The 21739-nt window shown below is 41.8% G+C and overlaps 1 protein-coding gene across 1 annotated transcript in view; it reads right to left on the bottom strand.

Annotated features, from left to right (window-relative positions):
- Positions 1–21739, bottom strand: part of LOC122945418 (GPI inositol-deacylase-like) — a 657393-nt gene that overhangs the window by 143849 nt on the left and 491805 nt on the right. Inside the window, exon 9 of the mRNA XM_044304488.1 lies at positions 13673–13728. Within this exon, the coding sequence (XP_044160423.1) occupies positions 13673–13728 (56 nt within the window). The remainder of the gene's footprint in view (positions 1–13672; positions 13729–21739) is intronic.

The raw sequence follows: 21739 nt of genomic DNA, 5'->3' as shown, positions 1-21739 counted from the left end.
TACTAGAGATGGGTCATTGTTCCAGGGAGTTATTCTGATTGCCTGATTGGAGTCGGAAAGGAATTTTTTTCCCCTTAAGTATGGAAAATTGGCTTCTTCCTCAGTTTTTTTTTTTTTTTTTGTGTTCTAAACTATGTTACTATGTAAATTGACCCCATTATTTAAACTAAACCCCACATGGAATGTTTAATGGGGCGTAGTTGAGTGCTTTGGCCCAACTTGTGTTTCATAGAATTTTGAAAAACTTGTCCATGAAAATGCTAAATTACATATTTTACAAGGAAATGTTTCTTTAGCCCAATTTTTTTCTCATTTTCACAAGGTGTAACCGGATGTAATGCACCCCAAAATCTGTTATCCATTTTATCCTTATACGGAAACACCCTATATGTGGTCGCAAACTGCTGTATGGACACACAGGGCTCAGAAGAGAAAAAGCACCATGTGAATATGAAGGCCTAGTTTGGCGATTTATGCAGCACTGGCCGACATTTGCAGATGCTCTGAGGTGAAATATAAAAAATACACCCACAAGAAGTGACCCTACTTTAGAAACTACATCCCTCATAGAATTTATCAAGGGATGTAGTAAGCATTTTGACCCAACAGGTGTCTGGCAAAAATTCACAGCAGATGTGTAAAGTGAAAATTGCAATTTGTACACAGATATGCCATTCCCAATATAGTGTGCCGATTTTGTACTAGTGTGAAAATAAATTATTATGCCGTTCTTCCTGGTTTTATAAACACCCTACATGTGGCCCTAATATTTTGCCTGAGACCAGGGCTCAGTAGCAAATGAACACCATGCATATTTGAGGTCAAATTTTGTGATTTATGTGTCTTGTGCTGACAACGGTAGAGGCTCTGGGGTAAAATGATACATAGAAACCCTGAGAAGTGACAATATACGGAACTACGGAATTTTCTCATCTCAAACAACTTATTGTAACAAAAGCCAACAACAGTGGTGGGCATACCCCCACAAAAAATGTTAATGTCTCTCCTGTGGCCTAGAGCATTAATTACAGCTTGACAATGAGGTCTCATGCTGTTCACAAGTCGACTTATTGTCTGCTGAGGCATGGCATCCCACTCTTCTCGAAGGGCAGCCCTCAGGTCACTGAGGTTCTGTGGTACAGAGTTAGTAGCCTCTACACAGCAGGCGCCTCCACTTGAGTTACCCCAGTCTCCAACAGCCATTCCCTAATGATGTGACCTTGATGGCGCATTGTTATCCATGAAGATGAAATTTGGTCTGTTGTTCATGCAGGTTTTCAATGAGATTCAGGTCTGGAGAAAGTGCAGTCCTTGCCATTTGAGGCACCCTAGTATCCAGCAGCCATGCCCTAATGATGCGACCTGGATGAGCTGTTGCATTTTCATCCATAATCATGAAATTAGGGCTGTGTTGTTCATGCATAGGCACAATGACTTGATTAATTGTGTTATTCAAGAAGTATGGGCTTTTTACTGTACCATTCACAAAGTGTTAGGCAGTTCTATATTGACTAGTCAAAAGGGTCAAAACCTGGCAGAAGATATGAATATAGAGATGTATGCTGTATCGTCATGACATTTTAATGTAAAGAAATAAAGCAAACTGGATTTTATGTTTTTTGTGAGTCTTTGACAGACATGTCTCACACAAAAACAGACTCACAAAAAGGGTGAAGCCAAAGTGGATGTTGGACAGAGCTAAAGTCAAAGCAGATAAACAAACACTTGTGGAGCTATTATTTAAAAAAGGTAAACAAAAAGAAAAACACACAGATGAAAAGAAAATTAACCCCTTCAACCCCGGGCCTGTTTTCACCTTCCTGCCTAGGCCATTTTTTGCAAATCTGACATGTCACTTTAAAATTGACTTATCCAGGCCATTCTGAGATCGTTTTTTCGTCACATATTGTACTTCATGACACTGGCAAAATGGAGTTAAAAAATAAATTTGTAATTATAAAAAAAACTACCAAATTTGCAAATTTCCACGTTTCAATATCTCTACTTCTATAATACATAGGAATACCTACAAAAATAGATATTACTTTACATTTCAGTATGTCTACTCCATGTTTGGATCATTTTAGGAATGACATTTTATTTTTTGGGGATGTTACAAGGCTTAGAAGTTTAGAATAAAATCTTGAAATTTTTCAGAAATTTTCAAAAACCGACTTTTCAAGGACCAGTTCAAGTCTGAAGTCACTGTGTGAGGATTTCATAATAGAAACCACCCAAAAATGACCCCATTCTAGAAACTACATCCCTGAAGGTATTCAAAACTGATTTTACAAAATGTGTTAATCCTTTAGGTGTTCCACAATAATTAATGGAAAATAGAGATACAATTTAAAAATTTCACTTTTTTGGCAGATTTCCCCTTTTAATATTTTTTTCCAGTTACAAAACAAGGGTTAACAGCCAAACAAAACTCAATATTTATGGCTCTGATTTTGTAGTTTACAGAAACACCCCATATGTGGTTGTAAACCGCTATAGTGGCACACAGCAGGGCGCAGAAGGAAAGGAATGCCATACGGTTTTTGGAAGGCAGATTTTGCTGGACTGTTTTTTTTTACACCATGTCCCATTTGAAGCACCCCTTATGCACCCCTACAGTAGAAACTCAAAAAACTGACCACATTTTGGAAACTACAGGATAAAGTGCCAGTTTTATTGATACTGTTTTGGGGGTACATATGATTTTCTATTGCTCTATATTATGTTTTTTGTAAGGCAAGGTAACAAAAAAATTTATGTTTTAGCACCTTTTTTTTTTTTTTTTTACAGCGTTTACCTGAGGGATTAGGTCATGTGACTTTTTTATAGAGCAGATCGTTACGCACGTGTCAATACCTAATATGCCTACTTTTTTTCTAATTTATTTAAGTTTTACACAATAATATCATTTTTGAAACCGAAATAATAGTATTTTAGTGTCTCATAGTCTGAGAGCCATAGCTTTTTTTTTATTTTTTGACCGATTCTCTCAGGTAGAGTCTCATTTTTGCGGGATGAGGTGACGATCTGATTGGTAATATTTTGGGGGGCATACGCCTTTTTGATCACTTGCTGTTGCAATTTTTGTGATGTAAGGTGACAAAAATTGCTTTTTTTTGCTCTGTTTTTATTTTTTATGGTGTTTATCAGACAGGGTGGATCATGTGATATATTTAAAGAGCCACTCATTACGGACACGGCGATACCTATTATGTGTGGGTTGTGGTTTTTTTTCAGTTTTTTATTATAAAATAAGAGGAAAGGTTTTTTTACTTTACTTTATTTATGACATTCACTTTTGGGGGGTCTGATCCCCTCTGCAATGCATTACAATACATCTGTATTGTAATGCATTGCCTGTTAGTGTATGACACTGAGTCATACACTAGCAGGTTGCCTAGGAGACCAGGCCAGAGGCTGGATCTCCTTGGCTCTCGTAGAAGGCAGTTCTCGATGCCGTGCAAGGCATTGGGCAGCCTCTGCACGGCATTGGGCTGCCTTGTGTCGCATCGGGTCCCCGCCACAGCAGTGCGGGGACTTGATGCGATCGTTCACCTGACACAAACCTCTTCAATGTCGCGCTCAAAGCGGACCACGGCATAGAAGGGGTTAATCCGCCAGCATCTGCTTTTACAGCAATACCGGCAGAGAAAGCAGGGGCCCGGCTACCACTGACTGCCGGGCCCCTGCAGTGATCACGCGCGCACCGCTCCGTGCCCGCGCGATCACTATGACGCACTATTACGTCAAATTGCGGGAATTCAGTGGTTCCCATGACGTAACAGTACGTCAAAGGTCGGGAAGGGGTTAAAAATATGCCCATCCTGACCTTACATAGAAAGGAAGATCTATGGCACACCAAATATTTTTTTTTCAAGCGATGTTTTAATACATATTTGTGCAATAACACCATTTTGTGTTTCCTTTCCATCCAGAATATGTAACAATAAATGGGGCCATCAAAGAAAGTCCCAAAGTTTAGGTCAATAACAAGCTTTGTCAAGGGATCTGGCCCATGTGAGGAGTGGGCTCGTCTGGATCCTTTGGTGTGCCATAGATCTTCCTTTCTATGACGGATTGACTCTTGTCCTCTATGAGCAACCACCACTGGAGGGTGTGCAGATCTCATTCTTTTGAAACATCCTGACCTTATACCGTAGTCAAATTTTCTTTCAAATGAGCAAAGCAATTTACAAGTATCTGCCCATACAACATGAGGATGATAAATTGCAACACATTTTAGCAGATGGCTGCAAGGTAGTATACAAAAAAGCTCCAAAATTAAAACAAATAGTTGCACCCAGTCAATTAAGAACCGCATGTTTGTAGACCACCTGGTTGGAACACAGGGGCTTTTTTCCATGTGGTTCTCATCTGTGCAAAACCTGTATGTATGTGCTAAAAGGTAAACAGTTCACCAGTACAGAAGGAAACAAGACACTTTATATTAAAGATTATAATTATAATAGTCATCTACATGATCATTTGTACAGCTTGCCAATTACAGGTCCTTCTAAAAAAATGTGCATATTGTGATAAAGTTCATTATTTTCTGTAATGTACTGATAAACATTAGACTTTCATATATTTTAGATTCATTACACACAACTGAAGTAGTTCAAGCCTTTTATTGTTTTAATATTGATGATTTTGGCATACAGCTCATGAAAAACCCAAATTCCTATCTAAAAAAATTAGCCTATTTCATCCGACTAATAAAAGAAAAGTGTTTTTAATACAAAAAAAGTCAACCATCAAATAATTATGTTCAGTTATGCACTCAATACTTGGTCGGGAATCCTTTTGCAGAAATGACTGCTTCAATGCGGCGTGGCATGGAGGCAATCAGCCTGTGGCACTGCTGAGGTGTTATGGAGGCCCAGGATGCTTCGCTAGCGGCCTTAAGCTCATCCAGAGTGTTGGGTCTTGGGTCTTGCGTCTCTCAACTTTCTCTTCCAAATATCCCACAGATTCTCTATGGGGTTCAGGTCAGGAGAGTTGGCAGGCCAATTGAGCACCTTAATACCATGGTCAGTAAACCATTTACCAGTGGTTTTGGCACTGTGAGCAGGTGCCAGGTCGTGCTGAAAAATGAAATCATCTCCATAAAGCTTTTCAGCAGATGGAAGCATGAAGTGCTCCAAAATCTCCTGATAGCTAGCTGCATTGACCCTGCCCTTGATAAAACACAGTGGACCAACACCAGCAGCTGACATGGCACCCCAGACCATCACTGACTGTGGGTACTTGACACTGGACTTCAGGCATTTTGGCATTTCCCTCTCCCCAGTCTTCCTCCAGACTCTGGCACCTTGATTTCCGAATGACATGCAAAATTTGCTTTCATCCGAAAAAAGTACTTTGGACCACTGAGCAAAAGTCCAGTGCTACTTCTCTGTAGTCCAGGTCAGGCGCTTCTGCCGCTGTTTCTGGTTCAAAGTGGCTTGACCTGGGGAATGCGGCACCTGTAGCCCATTTCCTGCACACGCCTGTACACAGTGGCTCTGGATGTTTCTACTCCAGACTCAGTCCACTTCTTCCGCAGGTACCCCAAGGTTGTGCAGTGTTTTCTGCCACACTTTTTCCTTCCCACAGACTTCCCACTGAGGTGCCTTGATACAGCACTCTGGGAACAGCCTATTCGTTCAGAAATTTCTTTCTGTGTCTAACCCTCTTGCTTGAGGGTGTCAATGATGGCCTTCTGGACAGCAGTCAGGTCGGCAGTCTTACCCATGATTGCGGTTTTGAGTAATGAACCAGGCTGGGAGTTTTTAAAAGCCTCAAATCTTTTGCAGGTGTTTAGAGTTAATTAGTTGATTCAGATGATTAGGTTAATAGCTCATTTAGAGAACCTTTTCATGATATGCTAATTGTTTGAGATAGGAATTTGGTTGTTTTTTTGAGCTGTATGCCCAAATCATCAATATTAAAACAATAAAAGGCTTGAACTACTTCAGTTGTGTGTAATGAATCTAAAACATATGAAAGTATAATGTTTATCAGTACATTACAGAAAATAATGAACTTTATCACAATATGCTATTTTTTTTTAGAAGGACCTGTACAATATGTGGGTAACGCTAAAAGAAAACTAAAAAAACAAACAAAAAAAAACAACGCTTTTTGGAGCATACCAATTGGAACATGTCAGGTGCTTCGAGACATTTTTTAGAACACCATAATGGTAATATGTATTATATGAAAGTCATAGGTATAGAACGTGTCAAATTAAACAAGAGGAGGGGACCTACAACAATTATTGTTAGAAAGAGAGGCTTTTTGAATTTTTAATTTAAATACTTCATTCCATCTGGGGATGAACTATTATTTTTGCATTATTAAAGCATTTTCATTATGGCTTATATCATATTGAATATTACATTGTAACATAGCACATAAGGCCGAAAAAAGACATTTGTCCATCAAGTTCAGCCTGTTATCCTGTATGTTGATCTAGAGGAAGACAAAAAAAAAAAAAAAAGAAAAAACAAACTGTGGTAGAAGCCAATTTTCCCCACTTTAGGGGAATAAAAAAATCCCTTCCCGACTCCAATCAGGCAATCAGAATAACTCCCTGGATTAACGACCCCTCTCTAGAAGCTATAGCCTGTAATATTATTACGCTCCAGAAATACATCCAGACCCCTCTTGAATTCCTTTATTGTACTCAACATCACCACCTCCTCAGGCAGAGAGTTCCATAGTCTCACTGCTCTTACCGTAAATAATCCTTTACTATGTTTGTGTACAAACCTTCTTTCCTCCAGAATTCTGGAGTGAAGATATGATAAATCAGGGCCCTTGTATATAGTGATATGAACCATGTTGGTATAACCTGGGTATCTTCTGTATATAATTATATCTGCACAAATGTTATAAATTGATATATCTTCTTGTACAGTACAGACCAATAGTTTGGACACACCTTCTCATTTAAAGAGTTTTCTTTATTTCCATGACTATGAAAATTGTGGATTTACACTGAAGGCATCAAAACTATGAATTAACACATGTGGAATTATATACATAACAAACAAGTGTAAAACAACTGAAAATATGTCATATTCTAGGTTCTTCAAAGTAGCCACCATTTGCTTTGATTACTGCTTTGCACACTCTTGGCATTCTCTTGAAGAGCTTCAAGAGGTAGTCACCTGAAATGGTTTTCACTTCACAGGTGTGCCCTGTCAGGTTTAATAAGTGGGATTTCTTGCCTTATAAATGTGGTTGGGACCATCAGTTGCATTGAGAAGTCAGGTGGATACATCAGCTGATAGCCCTACTGAATAGACTGTTAGAATTTGTATTATGGCAAGAAAAAAGCAGCTAAGTAAAGAAAAACGAGTGGCCATCATTACTTTAAGAAATGAAGGTCAGTCAGTCAACCGAAAAATTGGGAAAACTTTGAAAGTAAGGGCTATTTGACCATGAAGGAGAGTGATGGGGTGCTGCGCCAGATGACCTGGCCTCCAGTCACCGGACCTGAACCAAATCGAGATGTTTGGGGTGAGCTGGACCGCAGAGTGAAAGCAAAAGGGCCAACAAGTGCTAAGCGTCTCTGGGAACTCCTTCAAGACTGTTGGAAGACCATTTCAGGTGACTACCTCTTGAAGCTCATCAAGAGAATGCCAAGAGAGTGTGCAAAGCAGTTATCAAAGCAAAAGGTGGCTACTTTGAAGAACCTAGAATATGAGATATTTTCAGTTGTTTCACACTTGTTTGTTATGTATATAATTCCACATGTGTTAATTCATAGTTTTGATGCCTTCATAGTCATGAAAATAAAGAAAACTCTTTGAATGAGAAGGTGTGTCCAAACTTTTGGTCTGTACTGTATATAGTTTTATGTTCTACAGTAGCTGGAAGAAGGGGGGAAGAGGTCAGAGAACATCGCAGAAAGAACCACGAGGGAGTGCCAGCTTTGAGTAGCACAGACTGCAGGTACTATGAACTGACTATCTGTACCCACTGATAGTGATAACTGCCTGAGTACAGAAAATGTAGTAAATATTCCCTGCAGCCCTAGGTAACACCCCACATAACACAATCATTCACTGTTATCTGTGATTTTACATAGGACTGCAGGTCACATCTACTACATTATCTGTATTCATATAAGTATCACTTTGATTTTTTGGTGTTACATGAGACTGTGGGTGACATTTAACACATTATCTCTAATTAGAGACTCTGGGTACAAATAATGTAGTAGATGCATTGGCGGATTAAAATAGTGGCGTTTGGGTTGGCAGCCCCGGGCCCAGGGTGAGGGATGGGCCCAGTGGCGGATTACATTAGGGACGTTCGGGTCGGCAGCCATGGGTCCAGCACCGCTGGAGGGCCCAACGCCGAGCCCAATGCCCACATACTTCGGCTGGGCACGGGAGCGCATAGTTCCCTGCCCCGCCGCCGATCACCGCCATAGGCTTCAGGCCAAGCCTATGCGGTAATAAAATCCCGACGCAGATGGCTGTGATGACGTCATCGCATCCCTCTGTCGGGATGCAGCATTGTGACGTGTGCGCGCCTGCTTCATCCCGCCTTCCTTTGCGAGCAAGTGCCTGGCCCTTGACATAGGTGAGTATTTAATGTTTATTTTATTTTTTCATTTTTTATTTCATCTGCCTAATTTGGGGGACATGTGGGACACACACACAAGAGGACATAATAAAGAGACATCGAGTACATTGGGGGGAAATTACTATATTGGGGCTTTTGTATGGGGGCAAATAACTATGTAGGGGAAAATTATTATGGAAGGATTACTATGTAGGGGCTGTGTGGGGCCAAATTATTATGAGAGGGACAACTATGTGGGGGCAAATTACTGTATGGGGCAGTGCGGGGGTAAATTACTATGTGGGGAAACGGCAGTGTGGGGTAAATTACTGTATGGGGGCTGTGTGGGGGAAACTGCAGTGTAGGGGAAATTACTATGTGGTGGAAATTACTCTGTGGGGGCAATTACTATATGGGGGGTAGTGTAAGGAAATTACTATATGGGAATTTAATATGTGGAGGAAGTGTGGGGGAAATTACTATGGGGTGATTACTATGTGGGGGCAGTGTGGGGGAAATTACTATATGGGGGCATTGCTATTGGGCAAGCACTGTAGGGGCAATTCTATTATTTTTTGGGACAGTATACAGAGATTATTGCCTGGAGCACAATATAGGGTGTTATTATTACTGGGGGCACTCTAGGGGACATTATAGCTGCTGTGGAAACTATAGGGACATTTGGTGTAATTTCTCAAACTGGTGTAAACTAGAATTGGCTTAGTTGCCCATAGCAGCCAATCAGGTTCTACCATTCATTTTTGACAGCTCTTTTGCAAATCCATTTCTACTTTACACCAGTTTTATAAATTACCCCAATTATGCATACTAGGGTCACTATTTTTTTTCCGCAGTATAGTACCTGGGGCACTGGAGGGGGGCACAGTATTGGGAGTGGCAGCAAATTGTGGGGACACCAGGATGGGGAGGTTGATGGAAAAAATGAGAAATCTAACGTGTCTGTATTATAAATTCTGTAGAGACAAGATGTGGCTGAAAGAATTTGCCATGGCAGTCTGGGTCAAATGGAGGAGAAGAGGAAAGAGAAGGTCTACAGTACATGGAAGGAGATGTCACTGGATGTAAGAGGTATGTGGTGCGGTATTTTCCTCCATGTCTTTTTTATTATAATTATATGTATTTTAAATTTGGCGACCAAATTTTTCAGTTTAGGACCCAATTTGGGGTAATCTGGGGTATTTTTATTTTTTTAGACATCTCCGGATTCAGGTCCGGATTCAGTGCGGGTGCAATGCGTTCACCTCACGCATTGCACCCGCATGGAATTCTCGTCCGTGTGAAAAGGGGCCTTATTTTCTTTCTCCTTTTCTTTTTCACTTCTTCTTCCTCTTTCCTTATATCTTTATTTTCTCCTTCACTGTCAATTTATTTCTATTTTCTCACTGTCTTTTCTAATTTTTCTACTTTTCTATCATTCTAATTTTTCATTTTCCTTCTATTACTCCTATTGACTTCGCCCTTCAGTCATATTGCATTCTTTTGGCACCTTTACATTATATCTGTCACTCACTCACAAGTTATTCATAGTATTAATTTATTACACTTGCCCATAACTCTACAAATTGACAGACAAGCCTACAGTCGCCATCATTTCCGCAGTTTGGCACGCAAGCCTCACCTAGTCTACACGCCACCAGCCGCAGTACTTCCGGCTGATGGCACGCATACACGGAGGAGATTCACATACAGCGTTCCACCGCTATCCAACTTCTGGTACAGGATGTAGCACCAACAGACATGCGTCCTATCGAGTGACACGGGATTGGGCAGCATTTAAACAACCTCCTTATGGCATTCTTTAGCGTCTTTTCCTTCATACACTGCTTACCTACAGCGCTGTTACCTTTCTCACCTTACCCCTCAACACTAGCGGCATTAGGTTAGTGTGTTCATGGCATCATTAGGGCCTGCGTCTGCTAGACTTATTCTTCTATTGGAATCTAAGTCCGGATCTTTTTTTGCATTCTATGTCCTTACCTTAATATTCCCTAACTTCTTGAACATCAGATGATTCAGCCCTGTATTTTTAAGCCATATCACCAACTATTATCAGCACCTTTGACATGAAGAATGTATCCTGTAAAACCTGCCTATTGTGATACCAGCATTATGTCATGAGTAAGGGTCTGTATTTAATGACCTGAAACGCGTAGATGCTATTACCTGTGTATACCATTTTATATTTTTGAATAAAAAAGCTACTGATTTCTAACCCCTTAGTGAACAACCTGTTTTGGGTCTTACTGACCAAGCAGTTTTCTTTTTTTTTTTTTTTTCATCGTCGCGTTCCAAGAGATATAACTTTTTTTTATTTTTCCATCTATATAGCTTTATGAGGGCTTGCTTTTTGCGGGATAAGTTGTAGTTTTTAATGACACCATTTTGGGATACAAAACTTTCTGATTAACTTTTAGTAACTCTTTCTGGGAGGGAGATCGGTAAAACAGCAATACTGCCACTGTGTTTTTACGTTATAAATAACATAACATCTTTATTCTCTGGGTCAGTACAATTACAGTGATACCAAATACACATAGGTTTTTTTTTTTTTTTACGTTTTACTACTACTTTTTTTGCGATAAAACCCCCTTCTTTATATGGAGTTGTGTGAGGGCTTGATTTTTGGGGGACGACTTGTATTTTTCATCGGTATCATTTTGGAGTAAACTGCGCTTTTTGATGGCTTGTTATTAAGGTATTTTTTTCGATGTAACCAAGAATAAATTAACAATTTTTTTTTTTTTTTTTACGGCGTTAACCCTTTTTTTACGGCGTTTATTTTACGTGATATTTATGTAGTCCGGGTTGTTACGGACGCGGCAATACCAAACATATGGGGAAGAATTTTTTTTGCATTTTTTTTAATTGAAAAGCGTAAATGTAATGGTAAAAAGCGCAAATTTTTTAATGAGATTTTTTTATTGAATAAATGAGTTTTATGAGTTTTTTTTTACCACTTTATACTCCCACAAGGGGACTATAACAGAACTTTCTGATTGCTTTTAAAATGCAATGAACTATCCCTGTAGTGCATTGCATTTTATTGGCAATGCTATTCTGACATTGACCAGCAGGCTGCGCCAGAGAAGCACAGCCTGCTGTAAATTACTCAAGGCTGGTCTGGGGCCTACATCTCTCAAGGCGGGAGTAGGGGAAACACCCCACCGTGCGGTGAGGAGGCAACTTGGAAGTAACAAGGCCAGGAGGAGGAAAAAGGGAGCAGGTTACCTCCTACAGCATCCCTAATTCTGGCCCTTACTCCTAACCATATAAGCCAACCCAGAAGGTAGGAAGGCTTATTCTCCGGAACCTCGGGGCCCTACTAACCCTCAGGAAATCCCTGGACTAGGAGCAGGGTAAAGACGACCTGTTCCTCCACAACACGGACGAACAGGAGTCTCCACCGGCCAAGCTGCAAGGAGAGGGGAACACATACAGCATATGGAGATGGCAGATCAGCAAAACCAATAACACACTTACCTGCCACAGACACACTGACTGGAACCCGTGCACAAGTGCTAGTGTCCACACCAACATTAAGGACACAGCACACACCACAAACCACACAGGAACGCAGGACACAATAGCTGCAATGACATGAGACAAGGGAATGTCTAGTAAACATGACACCAAACACCACCAGACATGTAACACCAAGCTAGACATACAAACACCCTGTACATAACCCACTCCATACAAATAAGGGGACAGGAAGGGAAAGAGACACCGGGATAACATTGATGACCACAAGGGTGGCCCTCACTGGACAGATGGAACAACCAGACAGAGGATAACTCGAGCATACACCCAGGCTGGAGTACCCATGACTCCTGACCTAAAGCCACAGGAATAAGAAGCACAAGTGACCACACCCAGTCAGGGAGTTAACCCTTACAGCACCCGACAGAAGGAGGCTAGCTAGTGAAAGGTGAAGTGCTCACACCAGCATACTAAGCCACGCATTACCACAGGCAACAGCATGCGTGGCAACCATGTAACGGCAATCACCCAGAAGGCCAAGACACTGCCACTGCATGCTCTCACAGCAACACATTGCCGCGGGCAACCGCAAGTGTGGCAACAGTGTCACAGCGCAAACCAAAGGCTGTGACAACATCAGACCCCAGGCAGACTTCACAAACATCGGCCCCTTAGTGACCGCTATAAAAAGGCATATGGGTGGTCACTAAGGGTTTAAGGTTGCTGGATTTCTCCATATTTGTATGTGTATACTATATTGCAGCAAAGAACTTCAGTATATACCATATGATACACTATCTGTATGCTGTACAGCTGCAAAGAACTATAGACCTTATGATGCGTTATACCTTATGATGCTTAAAGGGGTTATCTGGGTTCAGAGCTCATGCTCCGATGTAGTCACTTGCACTGCGCTAAATTGCGAAGGGCACTGGCTCTTTTGTTCTCAATAACACACTGCCGAGTGGAAGCTTCTGGTGATCCGGTGACGTAACGGGGCTCTACATGGGGCTGCCAGAAATCCCCGGGCTGCCAGAAACCCTGCAGGGAAAAGGAGAGCATCGGAGCATGAACTGCTCCGATGCTCATGTCAGGGGGGCTGCCGGGGTGAAAATGGAGGTATGTCCGGGTTCAGCTCTGAACCCAGACAACCCCTTTAAAAGAACTATATACCGTATGCTACCGCATCTGTATACTGTACAGCTGCAAAGAACTAAATACAGTATGATGCTTTATCTGCATACTGTGCAACTGCACATACTCATGCTTGCTTCGTGTTCATTTTTCCCATGCTTTTTATTCAGGACAGACAGGAGGAATAACGGTAAAATAAATATATTGCAAAATTACAGGTTCTTTCATAAATGCTTATTTTAAAGGATGCTGATGCAAACCAAAAAACCCCTTTAAGTAGTGTCATATTCCGACGACACTTTGCTGTTGTCCACGACTTTGCTCTATTGCTTTTAATGTTAATAAAACCTCTTTGTTGTACGTTTTTAATGATAAAGAGAAAAGTAATGAAAAATGTAAAATCCATACACAATTGTTTCTAAATATTTCACTTCACTGGAATAAAAATATTCTTATGAGACAGATTAGATAAACTTACATTTTTAACTGTAAGACCCCAGTAGCTTGTTTTGATAAAGAACCATCCTGAGGTCTCTGAAAAACAATTAAAGTTAAATAAACAATGCATATAAATTTTTAAAAGGTAAATAATGTAATATGTTGACAAATTTTAGGTCCACATTTTTATATAGTTGCCAAAATACATGTACAAATGTTTCAATTTTTGAGCAACTGCTGGGATCTGGAACAGTAGAAACATGTTTTGTGGAGTGGCATAAAGGCATGGGGCTGCTTTACATATAAAGAGATAGACTCATATAGAAATTGTCCACCCCTTTTATAATCATGGCATATACTTAGGATAAACAATAAATATCTTATTGTCAGTGGTCTGAAAAAAAAAAAAAAAAAAAAAGAAAGAAACGACAGGCCACTTGGAACAGAAAGAAGTGGGCTGTACAATCCAAGAATTCAGTAGCTGTGAAAAATCAGTGAAGAAAGGGATGCAAAGGAGCTCTTAATAAGCTCTGCTTCTACTGCCACCAGATGTAAGGCAGCTATCCTATAAGTCAGTTTGACCCTTTAAACAGGCCTTGAGACATGACTCCGATATTAAATAAGCCAGCAACTCATTTGCAGACAGTTGTTTTGGGGTTAATGGGTGATTGATGAGCTTTTCATTATCTTCCATGCTGGATCTACTTCTGGCCTGGTTGGCTCAAAGGGTCCTGGCACACAGTGCAGTTCTGACATGCATTCAGGATGCAGTTTTCAATTTAGCCAGTTTGGCAGCCTCGTTAAACCCTGGTGTTCTGCATAGAACAAATGATTTAAAGGGGTTATCCAATCCTATAAAAAGCCCCCCAATATGCCGGGCCTCCCACACTGAATATACTCACCTGGGTCTCTGCGCCGGTCCTGGTACCCGCCCCACCGCTGCTGCTTCTCACTGTACGCCAGGGGTGCACAACGTTTCCCGGTTGGGGGCCACATTGCCAGACTAAACCAATGACGAGGGCCGAAATTAAAATTTAAAGGTGTATTAACAACTGAAATATTGTACTTATGGCATATTGAACACACATTATATACCATTAATGTCTAGTTACACTTCCAGGACTCCCATCTAATGGCAGAAATACATGTAAGCAGCCACAAGACATAGGCATGCATGTCTGTTACCAGATGGTTGGGGGCCGCACAGAATGGTATCAAGGGCCACATGTGGCCCTCGGGCCGCAGGTTGTGCACCCCTGCTGTACGCGGATGAAAGTGGGGGGGAGCAGCCAATGGCAGGCGGGGATAGCCTGGTGGGTGACACTAGGGAAGCTTGTCCCCATCACCGTATATTCAGTGTGGGGGGCCCGGCATATGGGGGTGCTTTTTATAGGATTAGATAACCCCTTTAATTAATTTCAGCTACCTACAATAAAAAACTGCATCCTGAATGCATGTCAACAACGCTGTGTGCCAGGACCCTTAGGGTATGTTCACACAATGCAGATTTGTTTCAACTTTTCTAGTTATAAAAATGTAGAGTGTTAAGTATTGGCTAGCATTTCCACAATGTTTTAGGTGTCCATTTTCTGAAAATATATGGGTATATAATATTTACTATATATATATATATATATATATATATATATATATATATATATATATATATTGGGTATGTGAAAAGTGTGAAAAATTATCCATGAAGCAAAATAATTAAAAACGACTTTCTGGGATTTTAATATTGGTGGCCTAGTATCCTCAGGATACATCAATAGTGCTGGTAAACAGTGATGGCCAGTTTGCGGTGTTCGCCGACGAACACTGCGAACTGGCAATTACTGCTGGTAAATGCTTTTGTGTGTTCTTATCAATATAAATAATAATTATGTTGGCTTGAAAAAGCCAACTTACTGTTATTCGATTGTTTCAGCTTATTATTCTGTTTTCTTCTTCTTCTCCGCCCTCCCTTTTTCTATATGCTGCTCCTCCTACAGTTTTGGGGTTACAAACGCCAAACTATCCACACTTCTTCAACCTATAGTGAGGTAACTTGTTTGCTCTTTAAAGGGACTCTGTCACCAGTTTCTAACCCCCCCTTTTATAACTATGGTTCTCTCCATGGTCCCCTTCTCATTACAAAGCAGTTGTTATAAGTTAAATCCGCCGTGTAGTTTTCATAAAAATCGCTTTTATCTAACCTGTCAATCTTCAGGATAAGGTGCCCAGGGCGTTTCTGATGGTCTGAATCTGCCGCTCTTCGCCGCCGCCGTTGGTGCCCAGCTCCTCCCATGATCCTTTCAGCGCCACCTCGATGTAATGCAATCCGCCTCCGGCTCTCCTCAGTGCCCCCTCCTCCTTTTCAAAGATCTCGCGCGTGCGCACAGGCCTGTGCCTGATGCGCCCGTGCGGACGTTTAGATTCTGCCTCGTGGAGCGAAGTGCGCGTTCGCGCATATTCGCGCGCGTTCGCGTATTCGCGCGCGTTCACGCATGTTCGCGCGTGCGCGCGCATGCGCACTTCGCTCCACGAGGCAGAATCTAAACATCCGCAGGCCTGTGCGCACGCGCGAGATCTTTGAAAAGGAGGAGGGGGCACTGAGGAGAGCCGGAGGCGGATTGCATTACATCGAGGTGGCGCTGAAAGGATCATGGGAGGAGCTGGGCACCAACGGCGGCGGCGAAGAGCGGCAGATTCAGACCATCAGAAACGCCCTGGGCACCTTATCCTGAAGATTGACAGGTTAGATAAAAGCGATTTTTATGAAAACTACACGGCGGATTTAACTTATAACAACAGCTTTGTAATGAGAAGGGGACCATGGAGAGAACCATAGTTATAAAAGGGGGGGTTAGAAACTGGTGACAGAGTCCCTTTAATAAGCGATCCCACCCTCCAGACCCCTGCGGCAGACCACTAAAGACCCCTTTTTGCCATCGACTTTGACAGGGGAAATTTTCAAATCGCTCCCACTCGCACAGTTTTGAAGCTACACTCCCCAAATTCGGACCACATATTGTTGGTGTCAACCCGAATAAAAGGGTACATTTTGAGGGGACACGCCAAAGTGGGCAACGGCAATTAACTCCTCCCACAGTTTTAGGAGTACAATTACCAAACTTTGCACACCAAGCAATAGGTTGCTTGTGCTTTTTTAACTGATCCCACCCTCTGGGCCCCTGGGGTGGACCCCTAAAGACCCCACTTTTTGTCATAGACTTTTATTGGAAAATTGTAAACTTTTGTCACTCGTACAGCTTTGAAATTAAACTCACCAAACTTAGTCATGAGGTCAACCTGAAAATTTCTGTCACATTTTGGGGGACTCTAAAAAGTGGGTGGAGCCACAAACAACCAATTAGATTTTCCCTATTGACTTCAATGAGAAAATGTAAAAAGCGGTCATTCTGACAGTATTTAAGCCAGAATATCCAAACTTGGCAATGTGGGTCACTGGGGTTAAACATTTATGAAAAGTGGGTGGAGTCTACAACAGCCAATCAAACTTCAGTCATTTGTTAAAATGGGAACATTTAAAAATGCAGCTGCTCTTAGACTGTTAATGGCAGGGTCCTAAAACTTGGCACAGATGGTCACTGGAGGACTGGTATTAAAATTCAGAAAAGTGGGCAGGGCCAAAAACAACCAATCAGATTTCTTTGATTGATTTAAATGGGAAAAATTTAAAATGTTGACAATCTCACATTATCAATGTCATGGACCTCAAATATCACAAATGTGGTCATTGGGTGTTTCCACTACAAAGTTTGAAAAAGTGGGTGGAGCCAGCAACAACCAAATTTCACTCATTGATTTCCAGTAGATAATAATAAAACTGCTGCTATTTTTACACGTTAAATACCATAATTCCTAAACCTTAAAGTGTTGGTCACTGGGTGACTGTAGTTCACAATTAGGGAAAAAAAGGGCGGAGAAACAACAGCCAATCAGATTGCAGCTGACCTTAATGAAAAACAGATAAACTGCTGCCATTATCACAGTTTAAATGCCAAGTGTCCCTAACTTAGCACAATTACTCACTGGGTTTCTGCGGTCAAAATTTAGGAAAAGTGGGTGGAGCCTAAAACAGACAATCAAACAAACTATAAAAAAAATAACATTTAAAGTTAAAAAAGGCCCCTTTTCCACGATTTTATAACAAAAATATAAACAAAAAAAAACAAAACAAAAAACACATATTAGGTATTGCCACGCCCATAATAACCAGCTCTATAAATATATCCCTTTAGATAAACACTGCAAAGAAACAAATAAAAACTGCACCAAAAAAGCAATTTTCTCACCTTACATCACAAAAAGTGATCAAGCGATCAAAAAAGCCATATGCACCCCAAAATTGTATCAAACCATCACCTCATCCTGCAAAAAATGAGCCGCTACATAAGACAATCACCCAAAGAATAAAAAAACTCTGAATATGGAGACACAAACATATTTTTTTTTTCAAAAATGCTTTTATTGTGTAAAACTAAAATTTATTTAAAAAAAGTATACATGGGGGCGCAGCCTAGCCGGGCCTGCAGATGGCTGTGTGAGACCTTGGCTCCTCCGTACTCAAGCGATTTAAACCATTTAATCAGCGGTGACCCACTTCAAAATGGTCAAATATGGGAGAGATAGGAGTTCTGACACTCCTAATACGCCGAGAACCCAAAAGAGTCAGCAAGCAAGGGCCGGGCTCTAAGATGGCGGCGGCAGCTGCAAGCGCTGAAGAAGGTGAGGACTCCGATGCAGATAGCGCGCAGGGAGACACAGAATCTAGAGACCCCTCACACGTCTCAAAGTCTTTTCTCACCAAGGTACTGGGGCAAGCGCTAGAAAAAGCCATAAAGCCAGTGCTGTCGCAACTTTCAGATATAAAATCATGGATTACTCAAGTGGGGCACAGAGTCGAGTCTCTGGAAATGGCAGCACAAGAACTTGTGTCACACACCACGGAAGTGGAGGAGTACCTTAACTTCCACACTACAGAGCGATGCTAATGTTGGAAGACCAAGAAAACAGATAATAATAGAGCGGACACATAGGGCCCTAAGACCAGCCCCGAGGCCGAATGAAAGACCCAGGGACGTTGTATTGTCGTTTGTGGACACTGCCCGTATATTGGCTGCAGCCAGAGAAAAAAGGCAAATATCATACGATGGGGCGGACATTGCGCCCTCCACACTCGCGGAATGGCGCACCATGAAACCCTTGTTGGATGCGCCGAGAGCCCAGAAGATACAATATGCCTGGCTACACCCCTTCGGTATTGCGATTATAAAGAATGGCAAACGTATTGCAATTCATACCCCGGACAATCTGGAAAGAGCCTGGGAAACCATAGGTATCCACCCGTTGGACGTACCATCATGGATGCCAATTGCTCAACCTGCAGACCTGCCCCGACTCACGCGGATTAAATCCTGGAAGAAAGTGTCTAAGGGGAAATCCAAGATGAACAGAGCGGCAGCAGAAGTTCGATCCCCTCCACCTTGAAGTTGTGATCAGGAGCTATCGGTTTCAGTCTACAATGGGTAGCTAAAAAAGTTATGCCTTCTCGCTATCCCACAAAAACCTTGTGTTATAATTAAGGCTCGACGTTTTTAATGTAACTTTTCCGTTATGATTTTGAAAGGGAACTTAGAGGAAAATCGCCAGGGCTCTGGCTCACCTCTAAGGTCCCTTTCACACGAGCGTGATTTCCGCGCAGGTGCAATGTGTGACGTGAACGCATAGCACCCGCACTGAATCCGGCACCATTCATTTCAATGGGGCTGTGTACATGAGCGGTTGTTTTCACGCATCACTTCTGCAATGCTTTGAAATCGCAGCATGTTCTATATTCTGCGTTTGTAACGCAGGACAGGCCCCATAGAAGTGAATGGGGCTGCGTGAAAAACGCATTGCATCCGCAAGCAAGTGCGGGTGCGATGCGTTTTTCACTGATGGTTGCTAAGAGACATTGTTTGTAAACCTTCAGTTTTTTTATCACGCGCGTGAAAAACGCATCAAAACGCATTGCACCCGCGCTGAAAAAACTGAACAACTAAACGCAATCGCAGACAAAACTGACTTGTTTTAGTGCCAAAATCGCTGCATTTTCACTGAACGCACCCTGAACGCATCCGGATCGAATCTGTCACTCCCGTGTGAAACCAGCCTAACAATGAGCCTATGTGTTTGCACCTAGTTTAGGCTTGAAATGTTTTTGATCTGATTAATCCTGATCTGATCCTCTGTTCCTTTTTCCCAGCACTAATGAAAGGAAAAATTAAAAAAGAGGAGTCAAATGTTATCAGAATACCACTACACTCTCTTGAAATAATACTCACATCAGTGAATATGCTCTGCGGTCTTTTCCAGCTTATGATATGTTTAGCACCCCTGTCTGCAGACAGTTTTCACACTCTCACATAATCCCCTTACAAGTGAGCATTCTCCCAGGTCCCCCTTCCCTCTCTCCCCCCCCCTACTTACTATTCCCCCTCAGTATATAAATAAAATAAAAAATAAAAAAAGACGATAAGCCTAGAACAAATCAGCAGGGTCACTAACCAGACTTCTAAACACACTCTGGTTTATGAGCATGGGTGTATGGGCTACAGGGCTACACCACTCCCATCTCATTTACACTCGAACTCCCCCCCCCCCCCCACCCCCCATCTGCCTTTGACTTGGACGACTCAAGTTGATAATATTAGTAGGTTAAGATACTGTTATACTGCTTGTTAATTGTACTTTCTTTTTATCTTCCGCCTCTTCTGTATATATTTTTCTCTCTGAACTCTACTCCTTTCACTCCCCCCCCCCCACCTCTCTCACTCTCCCTATTGAACAGGTTGAGGACCTCTAGCTCCCGTAAATAAGTGTGGAAGTTTTCTATCCAGTGGAATATGGCAGAGATTAAAGTGACCACCTACAATATTAAGGGCCTCAATTCACCTCAAAAGAGAGGTCAGCTGATGCTAGCCTTGAGAAAAATGGGCTCACACATAGACAGGGCTGTGGAGTCGGTAGATAAATGCTCCGACTCCGACTCCTCAGTTTTTTGTACTTCCGACTCCGACTCCCCGACTCCGACTCCTCTGTATTTAATATGCAAATGTATTTTATACATTCCTTGAAGGAAAGAAAGAAGTTCTTCTAAGCTCTTCTAGCACAGAGAGGTAGTTGGGCAGAAGCTGCTACCTTCTCCTTTGTGTGCTGATCTTCTGCTGAAGATAGGGCAGTGGGAGGATCCAGGAAGGGACATTTATTTTAAAACATGATTTCCCTAGAAGAATCCCATAGTCATGTTTAAAGTTTAAGATAACATTCTGAGTTTACACGTTTTATAGCCTTAGGCCCCATGCACACGGCCGTGTGCATGGAGCCTTAGCTGAATGACAGCAGTTTTTCCAATGGTTTACAGCTTCAGTCTTGAACTATTGACCCTCCATTCCCTTCACTTATACAAGTGTCTCTAGTCCTGCAAAACACATATTTACTTAATCCCTTATCAGTGAGAGGCTAGGTAAACCATGGGCATTGTGTTCCCTGTAACATCAGAACACAACACAATGGAAAGTATATGTATTGCCACTCCAAATTGTGCATTGCGTGCCATATAGTGAAGCATATGAAAAGCATGCTTCTTCACATCACTGAACGCGTTTGTTTTGCGGTTACGTGAGGCATGCATTGGCCTTTATTCTTACAGTAGAGAAGTCATTAATTATAACTGTTTATGAATTCGGACATTTAAACGTGCTTTTTTTTTTTTTTTTATTCCAATTTAAATTTAGTAGGAGTCGGAGTCGGAGTCTGTTCATTTTTTGCCGACTCCGACTCCGACTCCAGGTACCCAAAATTGACTCCGACTCCGACTCCTCGACTCCGACTCCACAGCCCTGCACATAGTCTTCTTACAAGAGACACATCTGTGCCAGAAAAAGTTACCAAAATTGCCCTCCCGACCATTCAACCAGTGGTTTCACAGTGCTCACCCCACCTCAGCCTCCAAGGGTGTTTCCATAGCTATCCATCAGTCCATACCTTTCTCATCAGCTTACAGATGAAGGGAGACTCCTGATATTAAAAGGGGAGATCGCATCAAGGAAATACACTC

The sequence above is a fragment of the Bufo gargarizans genome, chromosome 8 (assembly GCF_014858855.1).
Source record: "Bufo gargarizans isolate SCDJY-AF-19 chromosome 8, ASM1485885v1, whole genome shotgun sequence".
NCBI classification, from domain to species: Eukaryota; Metazoa; Chordata; class Amphibia; order Anura; family Bufonidae; genus Bufo; species Bufo gargarizans.
The sequence above is the reverse complement of the archived record's forward strand: the minus strand, read 5'-3'. Positions and strand labels throughout refer to the sequence as shown.